The sequence below is a fragment of the Oncorhynchus nerka genome, linkage group LG23 (assembly GCF_034236695.1).
Source record: "Oncorhynchus nerka isolate Pitt River linkage group LG23, Oner_Uvic_2.0, whole genome shotgun sequence".
In the NCBI taxonomy this organism is placed as follows: Eukaryota; Metazoa; Chordata; class Actinopteri; order Salmoniformes; family Salmonidae; genus Oncorhynchus; species Oncorhynchus nerka.
Genome location: NC_088418.1, coordinates 22549681 through 22569005, shown reverse-complemented (window position 1 = coordinate 22569005; position 19325 = coordinate 22549681). Strand labels below are relative to the sequence as shown.

The 19325-nt window shown below is 41.9% G+C and overlaps 1 protein-coding gene across 3 annotated transcripts in view; it reads right to left on the bottom strand.

Annotated features, from left to right (window-relative positions):
- Positions 1-19325, bottom strand: part of ndel1a (nudE neurodevelopment protein 1-like 1a) — a 39997-nt gene that overhangs the window by 18142 nt on the left and 2530 nt on the right. For all 3 annotated transcript variants that reach the window (XM_029629280.2, XM_029629282.2, XM_029629279.2), the window contains exon 2: positions 388-488. In XM_029629280.2, the coding sequence (XP_029485140.1) occupies positions 388-482 (95 nt within the window). In that variant the 5' untranslated portion in view covers positions 483-488. The remainder of the gene's footprint in view (positions 1-387; positions 489-19325) is intronic.

The following is a 19325-nucleotide window of genomic DNA, read 5'->3' as shown; positions in this document are numbered from 1 at the left end:
TACTAGGGCTTCTGTTTTTAATGTGAAACCAGATCTGTGCCTTTGGAAGTATACAGGAGCATTGAAGGTCTTACAAGGTCTTACATAAAGGACTTTCACAGGTGAAACTGGATCTATCATTCATGACAGCTCTTTAAAATGACAGCATGATGAAAGCCATTTGAGGTCCATGTAACAAGTCTGGCTGGGGAATTTCCTTTCAGAAGTATTCATGATTTTAAAGTACAGGTACAGGTAGTGATACTCTGATCCCACACACACAGTGAAACCACAGGATTCAAAAATCATACTGTAACACCTCGGAGTTCCTTGTGTGAGTTCAAGTAAAAGTTACGCCTGATTATGACCATAGTGTAACACAAAAGGCATAATTTGTGCATATCTTACTTTTTCTTGTACTTGAGGGAAAGAGCCTTCCAGAAGTTAATCTCCTCGTCTTTCGAGGAGAATTTTGGAATCATATCAGTGTCCATGGTATACATGTAGATCTGAAAAATCAACAGAAACCAGTTCTATTACACAACAAACAATCATATGTATCAGTATCACTGTTGGGTCACAAAAGTTGAGTGGCAATAAACAACCACCATAGCCAATATGATACATTGGGGCAAAAAAAGATGAGAGAGGCCTGTAATTTTCATCATAGGTACACTTCAACTATGACAGACAAAATGAGAAAAAAAATCCAGAAAATCACATTGTAGGATTTTTTATGAATTTATTTGCAAATTATGGTGGAAAATAAGTATTTGGTCACCTACAAACCAGCAAGATTTCTGGCTCTCACAGACCTGTAACTTCTTCTTTAAGAGGCTCCTCTGTCCTCCACTCGTTACCTGTATTAATGGCACCTGTTTGAACTTGTTATCAGTATAAAAGACACCTGTGCACAACCTCAAACAGTCACACTACAAACTCTACTATGGCCAAGACCAAAGAGCTGTCAAAGGACACCAGAAACAAAATTATAGACCTGTACCAGGCTGGGAAGACTGAATCTGCAATAGGTAAGCAGCTTGGTTTGAAGAAATCAACTGTGGGAGCAAGTATTAGGAAATGGAAGACATACAAGACCACTGATAATCTCCCTCGATCTGGGGTTCCACGCAAGATCTCACCCCGTGGGGTCAAAATGATCACAAGAACGGTGAGCAAAAATCCCCCAAAAAAACCACACGGGGGGACCTAGTGAATGACCTGCAGAGAGCTGGGACCAAAGTAACAAAGCCTACCATCAGCAAGGGCATTGAAGATGAAACATGGCTGGGTCTTTCAGCATGACAATGATCCCAAACACACCGCCCGGGCAACGAAGGAGTGGCTTCGTAAGAAGCATTTCAAGGTCCTGGAGTGGCCTAGCCAGTCTCCAGATCTCAACCCCATAGAAAATCTTTGGAGGGAGTTGAAAGTCTGTGTTGCCCAGCAACAGCCCCAAAACATCACTGTTCTAGAGGAGATCTGCATGGAGGAATGGGCCAAAATACCAGCAACAGTGTGTGAAAACCTTGTGAAGACTTACAGAAAACATTTGACCTCTGTCATTGCCAACAAAGGGTATATAACAAAGTATTGATAAACTTTTGTTATTGACCAAATACTTATTTTCCACCATAATTTGCAAATTCATTAACTCCTACAATGTGATTTTCTGGATTTTTTTCACTCATTTTGTCTGTCATAGTTGAAGTGTACCTATGATGAAAATTACAGGCCTCTCTCATCTTTTTAAGTGGGAGAACTTGTACAATTGGTGGCTGACTAAATACTTTTGCCCCACTGTACATTAGATATTTTTCCAAGAAGGACATAGAATAGGACCAGAGTAGAGTACACAGAGTATCCATCAGTGACACGGAGGACATTTTTCATTAGACACACTTTTGACAAAGTGACCTGCAGTATCCTGTTCTGTCCTTTTCAATCAATACAATTACAGCATCCTCTCAAGCTTTCTCTGTACAGTTGTAGTCGAGTGCCATAGTGTGTTTATGCGTAATGGTTGAGTGCCCTCTTCTGTATCGAGTTACAAGACACATAACTGACTGGAATGATGACCAACTCCGCAATTCAACTCATCCAGTAATAATTTATTATGCACTGTGTGCCAAAGCCATAGAACCTCTCTTCTGAAGAGAGGTTGGTGTACAAAACCGAAAGTAAGACGCAAAAACGAAACTTAAGAACGGGAAGCTTAGAAATAGAGCACATATAACATAGTTACCACCTCTTCTTGCTTCCAATGAGAATGACAGATCATTAACTCACATTTGTGTGTGAATTTGGTCATTTTCCTCCAGCACAGAAGAAAGGGATTTAACAACAACACAGATTTGAGTTTCCTGGAATTAGCCTAGACTTTGTGACATGATTTCAAAAAAGAGATGTGTTATATCATTGAGATCTGCGATGTCAACTGCTGTTGCACTAATAAGTCCAAGATAACTCTCGCCATTCAATGTAAAAATAAGCATAAAAGCCAATGAGTACATTTGAGCATGTTCAATTATGACTAGCTTAATGTTCTGTAGGACCATGGAGAACTCCTCATTATTGCAAGTTTCTTGGAGTGTTATTCTTACTATGTAGAAAAGTCCACAGCTACTGCTCCATAAAGGAAATATATGCAGTGAATAGTGATGATAAAAGTGAAATAGGTGGCGGTATAAAATGAGACACTCATTTCCCTGAGGTAAAAGTATGACTAGAAGTCCCATTCATCACAGTTACTCCATAATTAGAGATAAGGGAATGGAGGTGAGGCTCTGCATATTAAACCAGCACAGAGCCCTGAGCCAAGGCCATGGGGGCAGACTGCTGTATAACAGACTGTTGCTATATTGCTTCCAATCAAATGTCAGCGCTATGGGTTGATACAGGCCTAACGACTCACGGAGTAGGTTTATGTGGGCGCTGTAGAATAATCTGATAAAAGGCTGCAAGTGAATATCAATTTAAATTATTTTAATAAATAAGCGTTTTTGGTGGGTGCTTATATTGGTCCCATATCCCAACCTTCCCTGAGACACCATCACAGAGTGAGGTCACGGCAAGGTCACGGCAAGGGTCGGCCATTATCAACAGCAAACCAGCAATTTGGTTTGAGTGCCTTGTTCAAGGGAACATTGACAGATTTTTTTCACCTTGTCAGCTCTGGGATTCAAACTATCAACCTTTTGGTTACTGGCCCAACGCTCTAACTGCTAGGCTACCTGCCACCTTTGATATCAGTTGCCTAGGATGCAAGAGCCTAGCACCTAGATCACACAGACACCAGAAGTACATTCATTTCCAATGTTACACTGTGTTTGTCTCGCAGCATTCAATTGCAGAGGCAGTTGCAGTACGTTCTGTGTGGTGCATACGTTGGATTTATTGAACATATACGTAAAACTGTTTGAATATACAAATTTGACAGAAATGGTAGCAGAAGGTGAATGTTGAACTTTTGTTGTACACATATCCAGATGCTGCTGCATACCATTTTGCGCAATGACACTAAATCGGTGTGATCGAGGCGTAACTGTACTGTAGTAGGTCAAATGAACATGTGGAATCTAGATTGGGATTTTAAATAGATTCTACTCACTTTCAATTCTGCAACGAATGTGGGGTTTTGACGAACGTAAACAATGGTCAACACAGGGAGTAGCCTAGGTACAGTGTCTTCAGAAAGTATTCCTACCCCTTACAGCCTGAATTCAAAATGGATTAAATAGATTTTTTTCCCTCACCCATTTACACAAAATACATAATGACAAAGTACATTTTTTAAAAACATTTAGCTAATAAAATCCAGAAATATCAAATTTACATAAGCATTCATGCCCCTGATTCAACCCTTTGTAGAAAGACCTTTGGCAGCGATTACAGCGGTGAGTCTTTCTGGGTAAGTCTCGAAGAGCTTTGCACACCTGGATTGTACAACATTTGCCCAATATTCTTTTCAATACTCTTCAAGCTCTATCAAATTGGTTGTTGATCATTGCAAGACAACCATTTTAAGGTCTTTCCATAGATTTTTAAGTACATTTAAGTCAAAACTAACTCGCCCACTCAGGAACATTCACCGTCTTCAAATCTACTCGTGTAGATTTGGCCTTGTGTTTTTTAAGTTATTTATTGTCCTCCTGAAAGGGGAATTCAGACAATCAGGTTTTCCTCTAAGATTATCCCTGGGCTTAGCTCCATTCCATTTATTTAACTCTTGAAAAACTCCCTAGTCCTTAACGATTACAAGCACACCCATAACATGATGCAGCCACCACTATGCTTGAAAGCATGGAGAGCTGTACTCCGTAGTGTGTTGTATATAACATGAGACTTCAATATTCCAAGGTAAGAGGTTTTAGGTTGTAGTTAATATAGTATTTATAGGACTATTTCTCTCTATACTATTTGTATTTCATATACCTTTGACTATTGGAGGTTCTTATAGGCACTTTAGTATTGCCAGTGTAACAGTATAGCTTCCGTCCCTCTCCTCACCCCTACCTGGGCTCGAACCAGGAACACATTGACAACAGCCACACTCGAAGCAGCGTTACCCAACGCTCCACAAAAGCCGTGCAGAGCAAGTGGATTAACTACTCTAAGTCTCAGAGCGGGTGACGTTTGAAACGCTATTAGCGCACACCCCACGAAAGTGCTGTTTGAATGAATGCTTACGAGCCTGCTGCTGCCTACCATCGCTCAGTCAGACTGCTCTATCAAATATCAAATCATAGACTTAATTAGAACATAATAACACACAGAAAAACGAGCCTTTGGTCATTAATATGGTCGAATCCGGAAACTATCATTTAGAAAACAAAACTTTATTATTTCAGTGAAATACGGAACCGTTCGGTATTTTATCTAACAGGTGGCATCCCTAAGTCTAAATATTCTTGTTACATTGTACAACCTTCAATGTTATGTCATATTTACGTAAAATTCTGGCAAATTAGTTCGCAATGAGCCAGGCTGCCCAAACTGTTGCATATACCCTGACTCTGCGTGCAACGAACACAAGAGAAGTGACACCATTTCACCTGGTTAATATCGCTTGCTAACCTGGATTTCTTTTAGCTAAATACGCAGGTTTAAAATATATATACTTCTGGGTATTGATTTTAGGAAAGGCATTGGTTATGGTTAGGTACAGTCGTGCAACGATTTCGCAAATGCGCTTTTGATAAATCATCCCCCAGCGTTGCATCGATTATATGCAACGCAGGACACGCTAGGTAAACTGGTAATATCATCAACCATGTGTAGTTAACTAGTAATTATGATTGATTGATTGTTTTTTATAAGATAAGTTTAATGCTAGCTAGCAACTTACATTGGCTTCTACTGCATTCGCGTAACAGGCAGGCTCCTCGTGGAGTGCAATGAGAGGCAGGTGGTTAGAGCGTTGGACTAGTTAACCGTAAGGTTGCAAGATTGAATCCCTGAGCTGACAAGGTAAAAATCTGTCGTTCTGCCCCTGAACAAGGCAGTTAACCCACCGTTCCTAGACCGTCATTGAAAATAAGAATATGTTCTTAACCGACTTGCCTAGTTAAATAAAGGTGTAAAAAAATATATAATAAAATCAAAATTGGCAAAATCGGCGTCCAAAAATACCGATTTCTGATTGTTATGAACACTTGAAATCGGCCCTAATTAAATCGGCCATTCCAATTAATCGGTCGACCTCTAGTCAATACTTTCTGAAGGCACTGTATCTCTCAGCAGCAGAGAGGAATTTCTAGCACATGGATACCAGTGTGCTGACAATCATTGACAATTGCAAAATATAGTTTCACAGTGGGTGTGTCACATTACATATCTGCAAAGAAAGTTGTGAGAGTATCTGGGCAAATAACTTCGACATAACAAACGTTGGGTTTTACAGGTACGAGCTCAGTCAATACTATTATATTTTTTAGGGCAAATACAAAGTAAAAGTAGTTTTTTTTTTTACCAACAATTCCATCAGATCCTTAACTTTAAGCCCCAGCTGTCAGAGCAGCTCACAGATCACTGGACCTGTACATAGCCCATCTGTAAATAGCCCATCCAACTACCTCATCCCCATAATGTTATTTATTTTGCTCCTTTGCATCAAAGTATCTCTACTTGCACACTCATCTTCTGCACATCTATCACTCCAGTGTTTAATTATTTCGCCACTATTTACACTCATCAAGATATTTATGAAATCTCGCGTCTTGTGACGGCCGGCCGCCCAACAACCTGCCCGCTTGACCCTATCCCCTCCTCTCTTCTCCAGACCATTTCCGGAGACCTTCTCCCTTACCTCACCTCGCTCATCAACTCATCCCTGACCGCTGGCTACGTCCCTTCCGTCTTCAAGAGAGCGAGAGTTGCACCCCTTCTGAAAAAACCTACACTCGATCCCTCCGATGTCAACAACTACAGACCAGTATCCCTTCTTTCTTTTCTCTCCAAAACTTTTGAATGTGCCGTCCTTGGCCAGCTCTCCCGCTATCTCTCTCAGAATGACCTTCTTGATCCATATCAGTCAGGTTTCAAGACTAGTCATTCAACTGAGACTGCTCTTCTCTGTATCACGGAGGCGCTCCGCACTGCTAAAGCTAACTCTCTCTCCTCTGCTCTCATCCTTCTAGACCTATCGGCTGCCTTCGATACTGTGAACCATCAGATCCTCCTCTCCACCCTCTCCGAGTTGGGCATCTCCGGCGCGGCCCACGCTTTGATTGCGTCCTACCTGACAGGTCGCTCCTACCAGGTGGCGTGGCGAGAATCCGTCTCCACACCACGTGCTCTCACCACTGGTGTCCCCCAGGGCTCTGTTCTAGGCCCTCTCCTATTCTCGCTATACACCAAGTCACTTGGCTCTGTCATAACCTCACATGGTCTCTCCTATCATTGCTATGCAGATGACACACAATTAATCTTCTCCTTTCCCCCTTCTGATGACCAGGTGGCGAATCGCATCTCTGCATGTCTGGCAGACATATCAGTGTGGATGACGGATCACCTCAAGCTGAACCTCGGCAAGACGGAGCTGCTCTTCCTCCCGGGGAAGGACTGCCCGTTCCATGATCTCGCCATCACGGTTGACAACTCCATTGTGTCCTCCTCCCAGAGCGCTAAGAACCTTGGCGTGATCCTGGACAACACCCTGTCGTTCTCAACTAACATCAAGGCGGTGGCCCGTTCCTGTAGGTTCATGCTCTACAACATCCGCAGAGTACGACCCTGCCTCACACAGGAAGCGGCGCAGGTCCTAATCCAGGCACTTGTCATCTCCCGTCTGGATTACTGCAACTCGCTGTTGGCTGGGCTCCCTGCCTGTGCCATTAAACCCCTACAACTCATCCAGAACGCCGCAGCCCGTCTGGTGTTCAACCTTCCCAAGTTCTCTCACGTCACCCCGCTCCTCCGCTCTCTCCACTGGCTTCCAGTTGAAGCTCGCATCCGCTACAAGACCATGGTGCTTGCCTACGGAGCTGTGAGGGGAACGGCACCTCAGTACCTCCAGGCTCTGATCAGGCCCTACACCCAAACAAGGGCACTGCGTTCATCCACCTCTGGCCTGCTCGCCTCCCTACCACTGAGGAAGTACAGTTCCCGCTCAGCCCAGTCAAAACTGTTCGCTGCTCTGGCCCCCCAATGGTGGAACAAACTCCCTCACGACGCCAGGACAGCGGAGTCAATCACCACCTTCCGGAGACACCTGAAACCCCCCCCCCCCTTAAAAGATTTAGATGCACTACTGTTCCACTGGATGTCATAAGGTGAATGCACCAATTTGTAAGTCGCTCTGGATAAGAGCGTCTGCTAAATGACATAAATGTAAATGTAAATGTATTATTACTATTTATTGCCTTACCTCGCTTATCCTACCTAATTTGCACACACTGACCTTTTCTATTGTATTATTGACTGTATGTTTGTTTATTCCATGTGTAACTGTGTTGTTTGTGTCGCACTGCATTGCTTTATCTTGGCCAGGTCACAGCTGTAAATGAGAACTTGTTCTCAACTAGCCTAACTGGTTTTGTTTTATTTTTATTTTTTTAAAGACAAAGCAAATGGCTACGTGATCTGTGAAAAGTCCCTAACACTGACCTTCTGCCCTGCAATTAATACAAGTGGGCAACTAAGTGTTAAGTAGGGGCAATTCCAGATTCTTCACTTTAAAATGTATACCGCCCCCCAAAATATTTGATTTCCAAATTTAATAAACCATATGCACATGGGCTATTTTTAACAATTTCCACAGACAATTTTACAGGAAGAACTGTGCAGATATAAAGTTTGGTTACAGAATAAAACAGATTTTTACCATAATTCAGTTTTCCAGTAAATGTTTTGCACTGTGTAAACTGTTCAAAGTAGTCATTGTGCATAGAGTTGTATGGTTAGTTAAACATTGAAATCAATAGTTGTTTGGCATACATTTTAAAGTAAAAAAATCAGTCTCAGCATAATTCTGTAACCATGGAATTTCCCATAGACTACCACTCAAGAAAAGAGTGAGAAGTAGCCTAGCTAAATAGACAGATGGACAATACTTCTGTTGTGCAGTACAGTTAGTGGCATTGATAGAAACCTTGGGAACAAATGTTGCTGACAGACTGACCTTTGCTCTGGCATCAAGTTACATTGAATGTAGTGACATAAAATACTATTCATGGCCACAAAGGACTGAGAGACTGAGTCAGACAGTCTTGAGCGAGGCAGTAAAACAGCTTAATTTTCTGTACAGAAATCCTACAAGGATGAACAGAATACTGCAGTGGAGGATGAACAGAATACTGCAGTGGAGGATGAACAGAATACTGCAGTGGAGGATGAACAGAATACTGCAGTGGAGGATTGCCAACTTGCCATGTAGTCTAGCTTGTTCTGTGATTTACTTAAAGTCCACTACTCATTCTAGTATTAAAGTGGAACTGAAACACTCAAATCAACCTACAACATTCTTTTACATGTCAAGTATGGTAACCTTGAACATGTTAAGAAAATGCTTTTAGAACATAATGTTAAACATTTGAGTGCCTAGCACAAGCTTAGAGAGATGTGGCTGCAGCCATAATGATACAATGTCATGGAAAGTTCAGCACACGTACTTCACTCACGGCTTTTTGATCAAAACTGATCGAGAAGTGAACAAACTGAAAGCTAAAACTACCAATTTGAGATGGAACAACAATGAAATGCTAATAATCATGTTAACAAGCCAGTATAGTGTGGTAAAAATATCCACTTGCATGCGTTTGAGCTTATTCAGCTGTAGGCTACAATAAAGCTATTTTTACATGGGCAGGGGCATCGGATCTACCGTCACCCGACATTAGTAAGCGAGCTAAATTAATGATGTCCACAATAACAAAGTAGTTAGCTAACATTGAATAAGCCTGTATAGTCCAATCAAAAACCCACTAGCATATGTTTTTGTGTCCTTTTATCAAGCAAAGTCTGTGTTAACCTCTGAGCGTCGATTGACGCACAAGTGCAACAAGTCCTATATCGACATAACCTGAAAGGCTGCTCAGCAAGGAAGAAGCCACTGCTCCAAAATCACCATTAAAAAAAAGCCAGACTACTGTTTGCAACTGCACACGGGGACAAAGATTATACTTTTTGGAGAAATGTCCTTTGGTCTGATGAAACAAAAAAATAACTGTTTGGCCATAATGACCATCGTTATGTTTGGAGGAAAAAGGGGAAGACTTGCAAGCCGAAGAACACCATCCCAAACGCGAAGCACGGGGGTGGCAACATCATGTTGTGGGGGTGCTTTGTTGCTGCAGGAGGGACTAGTGCACTTCACAAAATAGATGGCATTGTGAGGAAGGAAAATTATGTGGATATATTGAACCAACATCTCAAGACATCAGTCAGGAAGTTAAAGCTTGGTCGCAAATGGGTCTTCCAAATGGACAATGACCCCAAGCATACTTCCAAAGTTGTGGCAAAATGGCTTAAGGACAACAAAGTCAAAGTATTGGAGTGGCCATCACAAAGCCCGATTAATTAGGGCCGATTTCAAGTTTTCATAACAATCGGAAATTGGTATTTTTGGACACCGATTTTGACGATTTTATTTATTTATTATAATTTTTTGTTTTTACACCTTTATTTAACTAGGCAAGTCAGTTCTTATTTTCAATGACGGCCTAGGAACGGTGGGTTAACTGCCTTCTTCAGGGGCAGAACGACAGATTTTTACCTTGTCAACTCTGGATTTCAATCTTGCAACCTTACAGTTAACTAGTCCAATGCTCTAACCACCTGGCTCTCATTGCACTCCACGAGGAGCCTGTTACACGAATGCAGTAAGAAGCCACGGTAAGTTGCTAGCTAGCATTAAACTTATCTTATAAAAAAACGAAGGTAATTCAAATAACCAAATTCAACCTAACTCATTTCCGATTTATTTTTTTGACTACAGAGGTAGCAAAACTGTACTTCAAATCTATGATACTCCCCCACTTAACATAGTGCTTGACTAGTTGGGCCCAAGCTTGCTGTACAACATTAAGACCTATTCAGTCTGTCTACAAACAGGCTCTCAAAGTGCTTGATAGGAAGCCCAATAGCCATCATCACTGTTACATCCTCAGAAAGCATGAGCTCCTGAGTTGGGAAAATCTTGTGCAATACACCGATGCATGTCTTGTATTCAAGATCCTAAATGGCCTGGCTCCCCCTCCACTCAGTATTTTTGTTAAAAAGAAAACCCAAACATATGGCAGCAGATCCACAAGGTCTGCCATGAGAGGTGACTGTATAGTTCCCTTAAGGAAAAGCACCTTTAGTAAATCCATTTCTCTGTGAGCTTCCCATGTCTGGAGTACACTGCCATCAGACACGCATAACTGCACCACATCACACTTTCACAAAATGCTTGAAGACATGGCTAAGATTTGTGAACATGGTCCCTAGCTGTGTGTTGCCGCTTTCTATGTCTGTAAGGTGTGGAAACACTGTTGCTTTTATGAATTTTGTCTTGCTGCTTTTTGTTCTATCTTGCTTGTCCTATGTTGCTCTGTCTGTATGCTATGTCTTGCTTGTCCTATGTTGCTATTGTCTATATTGTAATTGTTTTTAATAACCTGCCCAGGGACTGCGGTTGAAAATTAGCCGGCTGGCTAAAACCAGCACTTTTACTGAAACGTTGATTAATGTGCAGTGTCCCTGTAAAAAATAAAATAAACTCAAACACAAACACACAGTACCAGTCAAAAGTTTGGACACACCTGCTCATTTAAGGGTTTTCCTTTATTTTGTACTATTGTCTTCATTGTAGAATAATAGTGAAGACATCAAAACTATGAAATAACACATATGGAATCATGTAGCAACCAAAAAAAAGTGTTAAACAAATCAAAATATTTTATATTTGAGAATAGCCACCCTTTGCCTCCATGACAGCTTTGCACACTCTTGACATTGTCTCAACTAGCTTCATGAGGTAGTCACCTAGAATGCATTTCAATTAACAGGTGTGCCTTGTTAAAAGTTCATTTGTGGAATTTCATTCCTTCTTAATGCGTTTGAGCCAATAAGTTGTGTTGTGACAAAGTAGGGTTGGTATCCAGAAGATAGCCCTATTTGGTAAAAGACCAAGTCCATATTATGGCAAGAACAGCTCAAATAAGCAAAGAGAAACAACAGTCCATCATTACTTTAAGACATGAAAGTCCATTCGGAAAATTTCAAGAACTTCGAAAGTTTCTTCAAGTGCAGTCGCAAAAACCATCAAGCGCTATGATGAAACTGGCTCTGATGAGGACCGCCACAGGAAAGTGTCCATTTCATTTCGATGTGTCTATAGGAGGACGATGCTGCAGCTGGAGAAGGACATCCGGTCACGGCTGGAGGTGATGATGAAACAGAAGAATCAGAGGGTTAAAGACCTGAAGACTCTGTACAAGCAGGACCGGGAGCTGTGTGACATCATGTGTTCAGTTCCCTTCTGTATCGACATGGACTCTGTCCCATCCCTGGAACAGCTGGACAGCTACCACTCCTACCTGAATGATCTCACTAAAGAGAAGGTGCGTCTGCATCATCCTTCATGGTATTCATACATGTCCATTTTGGGGGGGGTTCTTGGTCAGTTTGTGGTTAGCCGAAGGTAGCCTAGTGGTTAATGGCGTTGGGCCAGTAGCTGAACGGTTACTGTTTTGAATCACCGAGCTGACTAGGTTAAAAATCTGTCTGTGTCCTTGAGTAAGGCACTAAACCACATATGTCAGAGTCAAGGCCCGCGGGCCACATCCGGCCCGCAAGAAGGTTTTTTACGGCCCCTGGGATGATCTTGATTTATTATTAGAACCGGCCCGCAGCAAGCCGGCAGCCCGCAGATCTTTTACACGCACCAATACTACATTTCCCACAATGCAAAGGTGACGCACCGAGCAGTAGGCTGCTTCATTTCAATATTTATTGGCACAGCAGTCGTCAGCATCACAGTAAAATTAACTTTCAGATACCCATCAAAAATGGCAAAACGGAAGGTGGATACTGAGAACCGGGGTTTCAAACAAGGTGGGAGTCGGAGTATATGTTCACGAAGGTAGCTGGAAAACCTGTGTGTCTTCTGTGTGGAGAAAGTGTGGCGGTACTGAAAGAGTATAATCTGAGACGACATTATGAAACGAAACACGCGGACAAAAACAAGAATATGGACATGGAACAAAGGCTACAAAAGGCAGAGGAATTAAAACGAGGCCTCAAATCTCGACAGGCTCTGTTCAAAAAAGCCAAATCACAAGGCCAGGCTGCTGTCAAGGCCAGTTTTATTTTGGCAGAAGAGATCGCTAAATCAGCCCGGCCATTTACGGAGGGGGATTTCATCAAAAACTGCATGATTAAAGTTTGTGACGAAGTTTGCCCAGAAAAAAGGCAACTCTTTTTAAATGTGAGTCTGAGCAGAAACACCATTGCCGAGAGAGTAGACCAGTTGTCCATCAATCTAAAAGAGCAGCTTGTGAAAAAGGAAAAGATTTTATTGCATATTCCTTGGCTGTGGATGAGAGCACCGACATTTCTGACATTGCCCAGTTGTCAATTTTCATCCGCGGAGTGGACTCCAACCTAAGCGTGACAGAGGAGTTTTTGGCTTTACGTCCTATGCATGGCACAACTACGGGGCATGATTTGTATGAAGAGGTGTCAAGATGTGTAAATGAGATGGAGCTGCCTTGGGAAAAACTCGTGGGTTTGACAACCGACGGAGCACCTGCGATGTGTGGACACAGGAGCGGACTGGTGGCGAAGATACGGGAAAAGATGCAAGAGGAAAACGCGACAGGTGAGCTGACAGCTTATCATTGTATCATACACCAGGAAGCGTTGTGCGGTAAAGCCTTGAAAATGGAGCATGTAATGAGCATCATCACGCGCACAGTTAACTTTATCAGAGCCAAAGGTTTGAATCACCGCCAGTTCAAGGCATTTCTGACGGAGTTAGAAACGGAGCATGGTGATTTGCCTTATCACACAGAGGTGCGATGGCTAAGCCAGGGAAAGGTGCTTCAAAGATGTTTCGAGCTTCGTGAGGAGATTTGTCTGTTCTTGGACAGCAAAGGGAAAGACACAACACAACTCCGAGACGAAATGTTTCTGTGTGAAATGGCTTTTCTGTGTGACATTACGAGTCATCTGAATGCAATAAACTTGCAGCTGCAGGGTCGGGATCGTGTCATCTCTGATATGTACAGTACAGTGAAGGCATTTAAAACCAAACTGACTCTGTGGGAGACGCAGATGCGGAAAGAAAATTTGAGCCACTTTCCCAGCTGCCAGACCATGAAAGAGAAGCTCTCTACCAGTGCGTTCCCGAGCACACAGTTGGCTGATAAAATAGGTATGCTTGCCGCTGACTTTCGACGCCGATTTGCTGACTTTGAAGCACAAAAAAGCAGGTTGGAACTGCTCGGTAACCCATTTGCTGTTGACGTGGAAAGCTCACCACCAAACCTCCAAATGGAGTTGATTGACCTCCAATGCAATGATGCACTGAGGGCAAAATATGCGGCAGTGGGTGCTGCGGAGTTCGCCCGTTTCCTCCCGGCACAATGCCCCAGCTGCGCATCCAGGCTGCTCAAACGTTGTCTATGTTTGGCAGCACATACCTGTGTGAACAACTGTTTTCTTTGATGAACCTGAACAAAACATCACACAGAAGTCGACTTACTGCTGAACACCTCCACTCAATTCTGAGGATTTCTTCAGCTCAGAGCCTTACCCCGAACATTGATGAACTTGTGGAAAAGATGGGACACCACCAAGTATCACCCTCAACCTCAAACAAGTGAACATTACTGTGCAATCACATATTTAGAGTTTTTACTCAGTTCAAGTTTAAAAGTTAAAATTTAATATGTTTTCACTGCATGTTACTTCTCCTTAAACAAAGTGTTGTTTTTGATTAATAGATTTTTGCACTTTATTTTTTTGTATTTCAATCCAATTATATTTTAAAAATATTTCAGTTGAGTGGATGATAGAAAATTGCTATTATTGTTTTTTCTTTGAAGTAAATTTAGCCCACTTTTGCTAAAATAGAAAATATAGTCTACTGATGGTGCCTTGAATACCGGTTTCTTTCATTTAATGTTCATGTTATGGGGATATTTATATAAAGGAAATTTGTCTTTTGTGTCTGTTGAAAATTAAAGATTACTGACAGAGCCATAAGAAAATATTGCTTTATTTATCTGATCATATTGTAATATATTTGTTAGGTTTTCAGTAGGTTCAATTAGGTTCACTAGACTATATGCGTCATTTAAAAAAATTTCAATGAACATTCGAACAGTCCGGCCCTCGTCTTGTAGCTGATTTTTTTATTTGGCCCTCCGTCCATTTGACTTTGACACCCCTGCACTAAACCATAATTGCTCATGTAAGTCGCTCTGGATAAGAACGTCTGCTAAATGACTAAAATATAAATATAAATATCTTGTCCAACTGTGTATGTAGCATTTCATGTAAACCCTGTTTATTGTCTGCGTCGAAGTAACGGTCCTTGTACCTAGCATCGAGCATGGTGGCAACACAGTAGAGGCTCAGAGAGAACGCCACCGAATCGCTTGTTCACAGCCTCGCGTACTTTTGTAAGTTTTAACCCCACGGTCTGTGTCGGCAGTTTAGTTGAGCAGGCATTTCAATGCCATGACAGAGGGCAGACACAGTTGATTAGCTTATTTCTCGAGTCAGTTGTTCGAACGGCGCTAGGAGTGTGTTCAAGTTTCAAACATGTTCTCAAATGCCATTGAAATGGAAGCAGCGGTATGAGAACCAGCACATTCTTGAGCATGCAATATGGCTTTCCTAAGCATGAAATCCTCTTCAACCCACTGTGCTGTCAGACTCAGCATGCTCATGGGGCCGACATCGTTGGTCCAAATGTCAGTCTTGAAGCTAATAGCAGTGGATGCCCATAGAAAGTATCCCATAGATGTAGGTTTCAATAATACTGTGCAACTCCGGTAGGGCAACATCTGAAAAATAGTGTGTGCCGGGGCTCGACCAGTCAGCAAAAGCCAACATCATCCACGACAGAGGATGGTCGATTGTCAAGGGCAATGAATTCCATTATCTTGGCGTTAATGGATTTCGCCTTTGAGCTGTCTTGCTGAAAAGTTCTTACTCTTTCAAATAACTGCTTGAGTTGTTGGAAGTGTGCGCTTTGTATTTTTCTGCTTTTGTTCTGTGTAGCGCTGTATTTTTCATGGCGTCATTACGTCATCTACTTACGTTATATAGGTATGCACGTCAGCTTTGACATCGGTTTTGCACAGGCGTTAAACCAGACATTGGTCCTATGCTGATGTTGGCATTTTTAGCTTTTATCGGACGATTCCGATATGCTCACCGATATATTGTCCATCCCTACAAAACATGGTACAAACATTATTGAGCACTGACAACAGCACAAAGGGCAAGAAGGTAGAGACAACAATACATCACGCAAAACAGCCACAACTGTCAATTTGTGGTCGAATTGCTGCTAAAGGACACAAATAATAAGAAGAGACTTGCTTGGGCCAAGAAACACGAGCAATGGACATTAGGCTGGTGGAAATCTGTCCTTTGGTCTGATGAGTCCAAATTTGAGATCTTTGGTTCCAAACGTTGTGTCTTTGTGAGACGCAGAGTATGTGAACAGATGATCTCTGTATGTGTAATTCCCACTGTGAAGCATGGGGGAGGTGTGATGATGTGGGGATGCTTTGCTGGTGACACTGTCTGTGATTTATTTAGAATTCAAGGCACACTTAAAATGGCTACCACAGCATTCTGCAGCGATACGCCATCCCATCTAGTTTGCGCTTAGTGGGACTATCATTTGTTTTTCAACACAACAAGGACCCAACACACCTCCAGGCGGTGTAAGGGCTATTTGGCCTAGAAGGAGTGATGGAGCACTGCATCAGATGACCTGGCCTCCACAATCACCCGACCTCAACCCAATTGAGATTGTTTGGGATGAGTTGGACTGCAGAGTGAAGGAAAAGGAGTCAACAAGTGCTCCGCATAAAAAACTGAAAAAGCATTCCAGGTGAAGCTTGTTGAGAGAATGCCAAAAGTGTGCAAAGCTGTCATCAAGGCAAAGGGTGGCTACTTTGAAGAATCTAAAATATATTTTGATTTGTTTAAGACTTTTGTTTACTACATGATTCCATGTGTTATTTCATAGTTAGATGTCTTCACTAGAGGTCAACCGATTGATCGGAATAGCCGATTAATTAGGGACGATTTTAAGTTTTCATAACAATCGGAAATCTGTATTTTTGGACACAGATTTGGCCGTTTCCACCCCCATTATTATTATTATTATTATTATTATTACTATTATTTTTACACCTTTATTTAATCTTTACTTAACTAGGCAAGTCAGTTAAGAACACATTCTTATTACCTAGGATAGGATAAAGTAATCCTTCTCACCCCCCCCCCCCTTAAAAGATTTAGATGCACTATTGTAAAGTGGCTGCTCCACTGGATGTCATAAGGTGAATGCACCAATTTGTAAGTCGCTCTGGATAAGAGCGTCTGCTAAATGACTTAAATGTAATGTAAATGACTGCCTAGGAACAGTGGGTTAACTGCCTTGTTCAGGGGCAGAATGACAGATTTTTACCTTGTCAGCTCGGGGGATTCAATCTTGCAACCTTACAGTTAACTAGTCCAACGCTCTAACCACCTGATTACATTGCACTCCACGAGGAGTCTGCCTTGCAGTAAGCCAAGGTAAGTTGCTAGCTAGCATTAAACTTATCTTATAAATAACAATCAATCAATCATAATCACTAGTTAACTACACATGGTTAATGATATTACTAGTTTATCTAGCATGTCCTGCGCTGCATATAATCGATGCGGTGCATATTCGCGAAAAAGGACTGTCGTTGCTCCAATGTGTACCTAACCATAAACATCAATGCCTTTCTTAAAATCAATACACAGAAGTATATATTTTTAAACCTGTATATTTAACTAAAATAAATCCAGGTTAGCAGGCAATATTAACCAGGTGAAATTGTGTCACTTCTCTTGCGTTCATTGCACGCAGAGTCAGTGTATATGCAACAGTTTGGGCCGCCTAATTTGCCAGAATTTTACGTAATTATGACATAACATTGAAGGTTGTGCAATGTAACAGGAATATTTAGACTTATGGATGCCACCCGTTAGATAAAAATATGTTCCGTATTTCACTGAAAGAATAAACGTCTTGTTTTCGAGATGATTGGTTTCGACCATATTAATGACCTAAGGCTCGTATTTCTGTGTGTTATTATGTTATAACTAAGTCTATGATTTGATAGAGCAGCCTGACTGAACGGTGGTAGGCACCAGCAGGCTCGTAAGCATTCATTCAAACAGCACTTTCGTGCGTTTTGCCAGCAGCTCTTTGTTGTGCTTCAAGCATTGCGCTGTTTATGACTTCAAGCCTATCAACTCCTGAGATTAGGCTGGTGTAACCGATGTGAAATGGCTAGCTAGTTAGCGGGGTGTGCACTAATAGCATTTCAAACGTCACTCGCTCTGAGACTTGGAGTGGTTGTTCCCCTTGCTCTGCATGGGTAACGCTGCTTTCAGGGTGGCTGTTGTCGATGTGTTCCTGGTTCGAGCCCAGCTAGGAGCGAGGAGAGGGACGGAAGCTATACTGTTACACTGGCAATACTAAAGTGCCTATAAGAACATCCAATAGTCAAAGGTTAATGAAATACAAATGGTATAGAGAGAAATAGTCCTATGATTCCGATAATAACTACAACCTAAAACTTCTTACCTGGGAATATTGAAGACTCATGTTAAAAGGAACCACCAGCTTTCATATGTTCTCATGTTCTGAGCAAGGAACTTAAACATTAGCTTTCTTACATGGCACATATTGCACTTTTACTTTCTTCTCCAACACTTTGTATTTGCATGATTTAAACCAAATTGAACATGTTTCATTATTTATTTGATTGATGTATTATATTAAGTTAAAATAAGTGTTCATTCAGTATTGTTGTAATTGTCATTATTACAAATACGTAATTTTTTATATATTTTATTGTAAATCGACCGATTAATCGGTATCGGCTTTTTTGGGTCCTCAAATAATCGGTATCGGCATTTAAAAATCATAAATCGGCCGACCTCTAGTCTTCACTATTATTCTAACAGCAAATAAGCTTAATAAACTAACTGCATGGTAATAATTACAATAATAAAGTAACTTTTGCAGGCAGATCGTGTACACTAGGCATAAAATGGTATTCAATATTGTTTGCAGTGAGGAACATCAGATGTGCCAAACCTAGAGGGAACACCCCCCTATCCACATCGATGGAACAGTAGTGGAGAGGGTAGCAAGTTTTAAGTTCCTCGGCATACACATCACAGACAAACTGAATTGGTCCACTCACACTGACAGCGTCGTGAAGAAGGCGCAGCAGCGCCTCTTCAACCTCAGGAGGATGAAGAAATTCGGCTTGTCACCAAAAGCACTCACAAACTTCTACAGATGCACAATCGAGAGCATCCTGGCGGGCTGTATCACCGCCTGGTACGGCAACTGCTCCGCCCTCAACCGTAAGGCTCTCCAGAGGGTAGTGAGGTCTGCACAACGCATCACCGGGGGCAAACTACCTGCCCTCCAGGACACCTACACCACCCGATGTTACAGGAAGGCCATAAAGATCATCAAGGACATCAACCACCCGAACCACTGCCTGTTCACCCCGCTATCATCCAGAAGGCGAGGTCAGTACAGGTGCATCAAAGCTGGGACCGAGAGACTGAAAAACAGCTTCTATCTCAAGGCCATCAGACTGTTAAACAGCCACCACTAA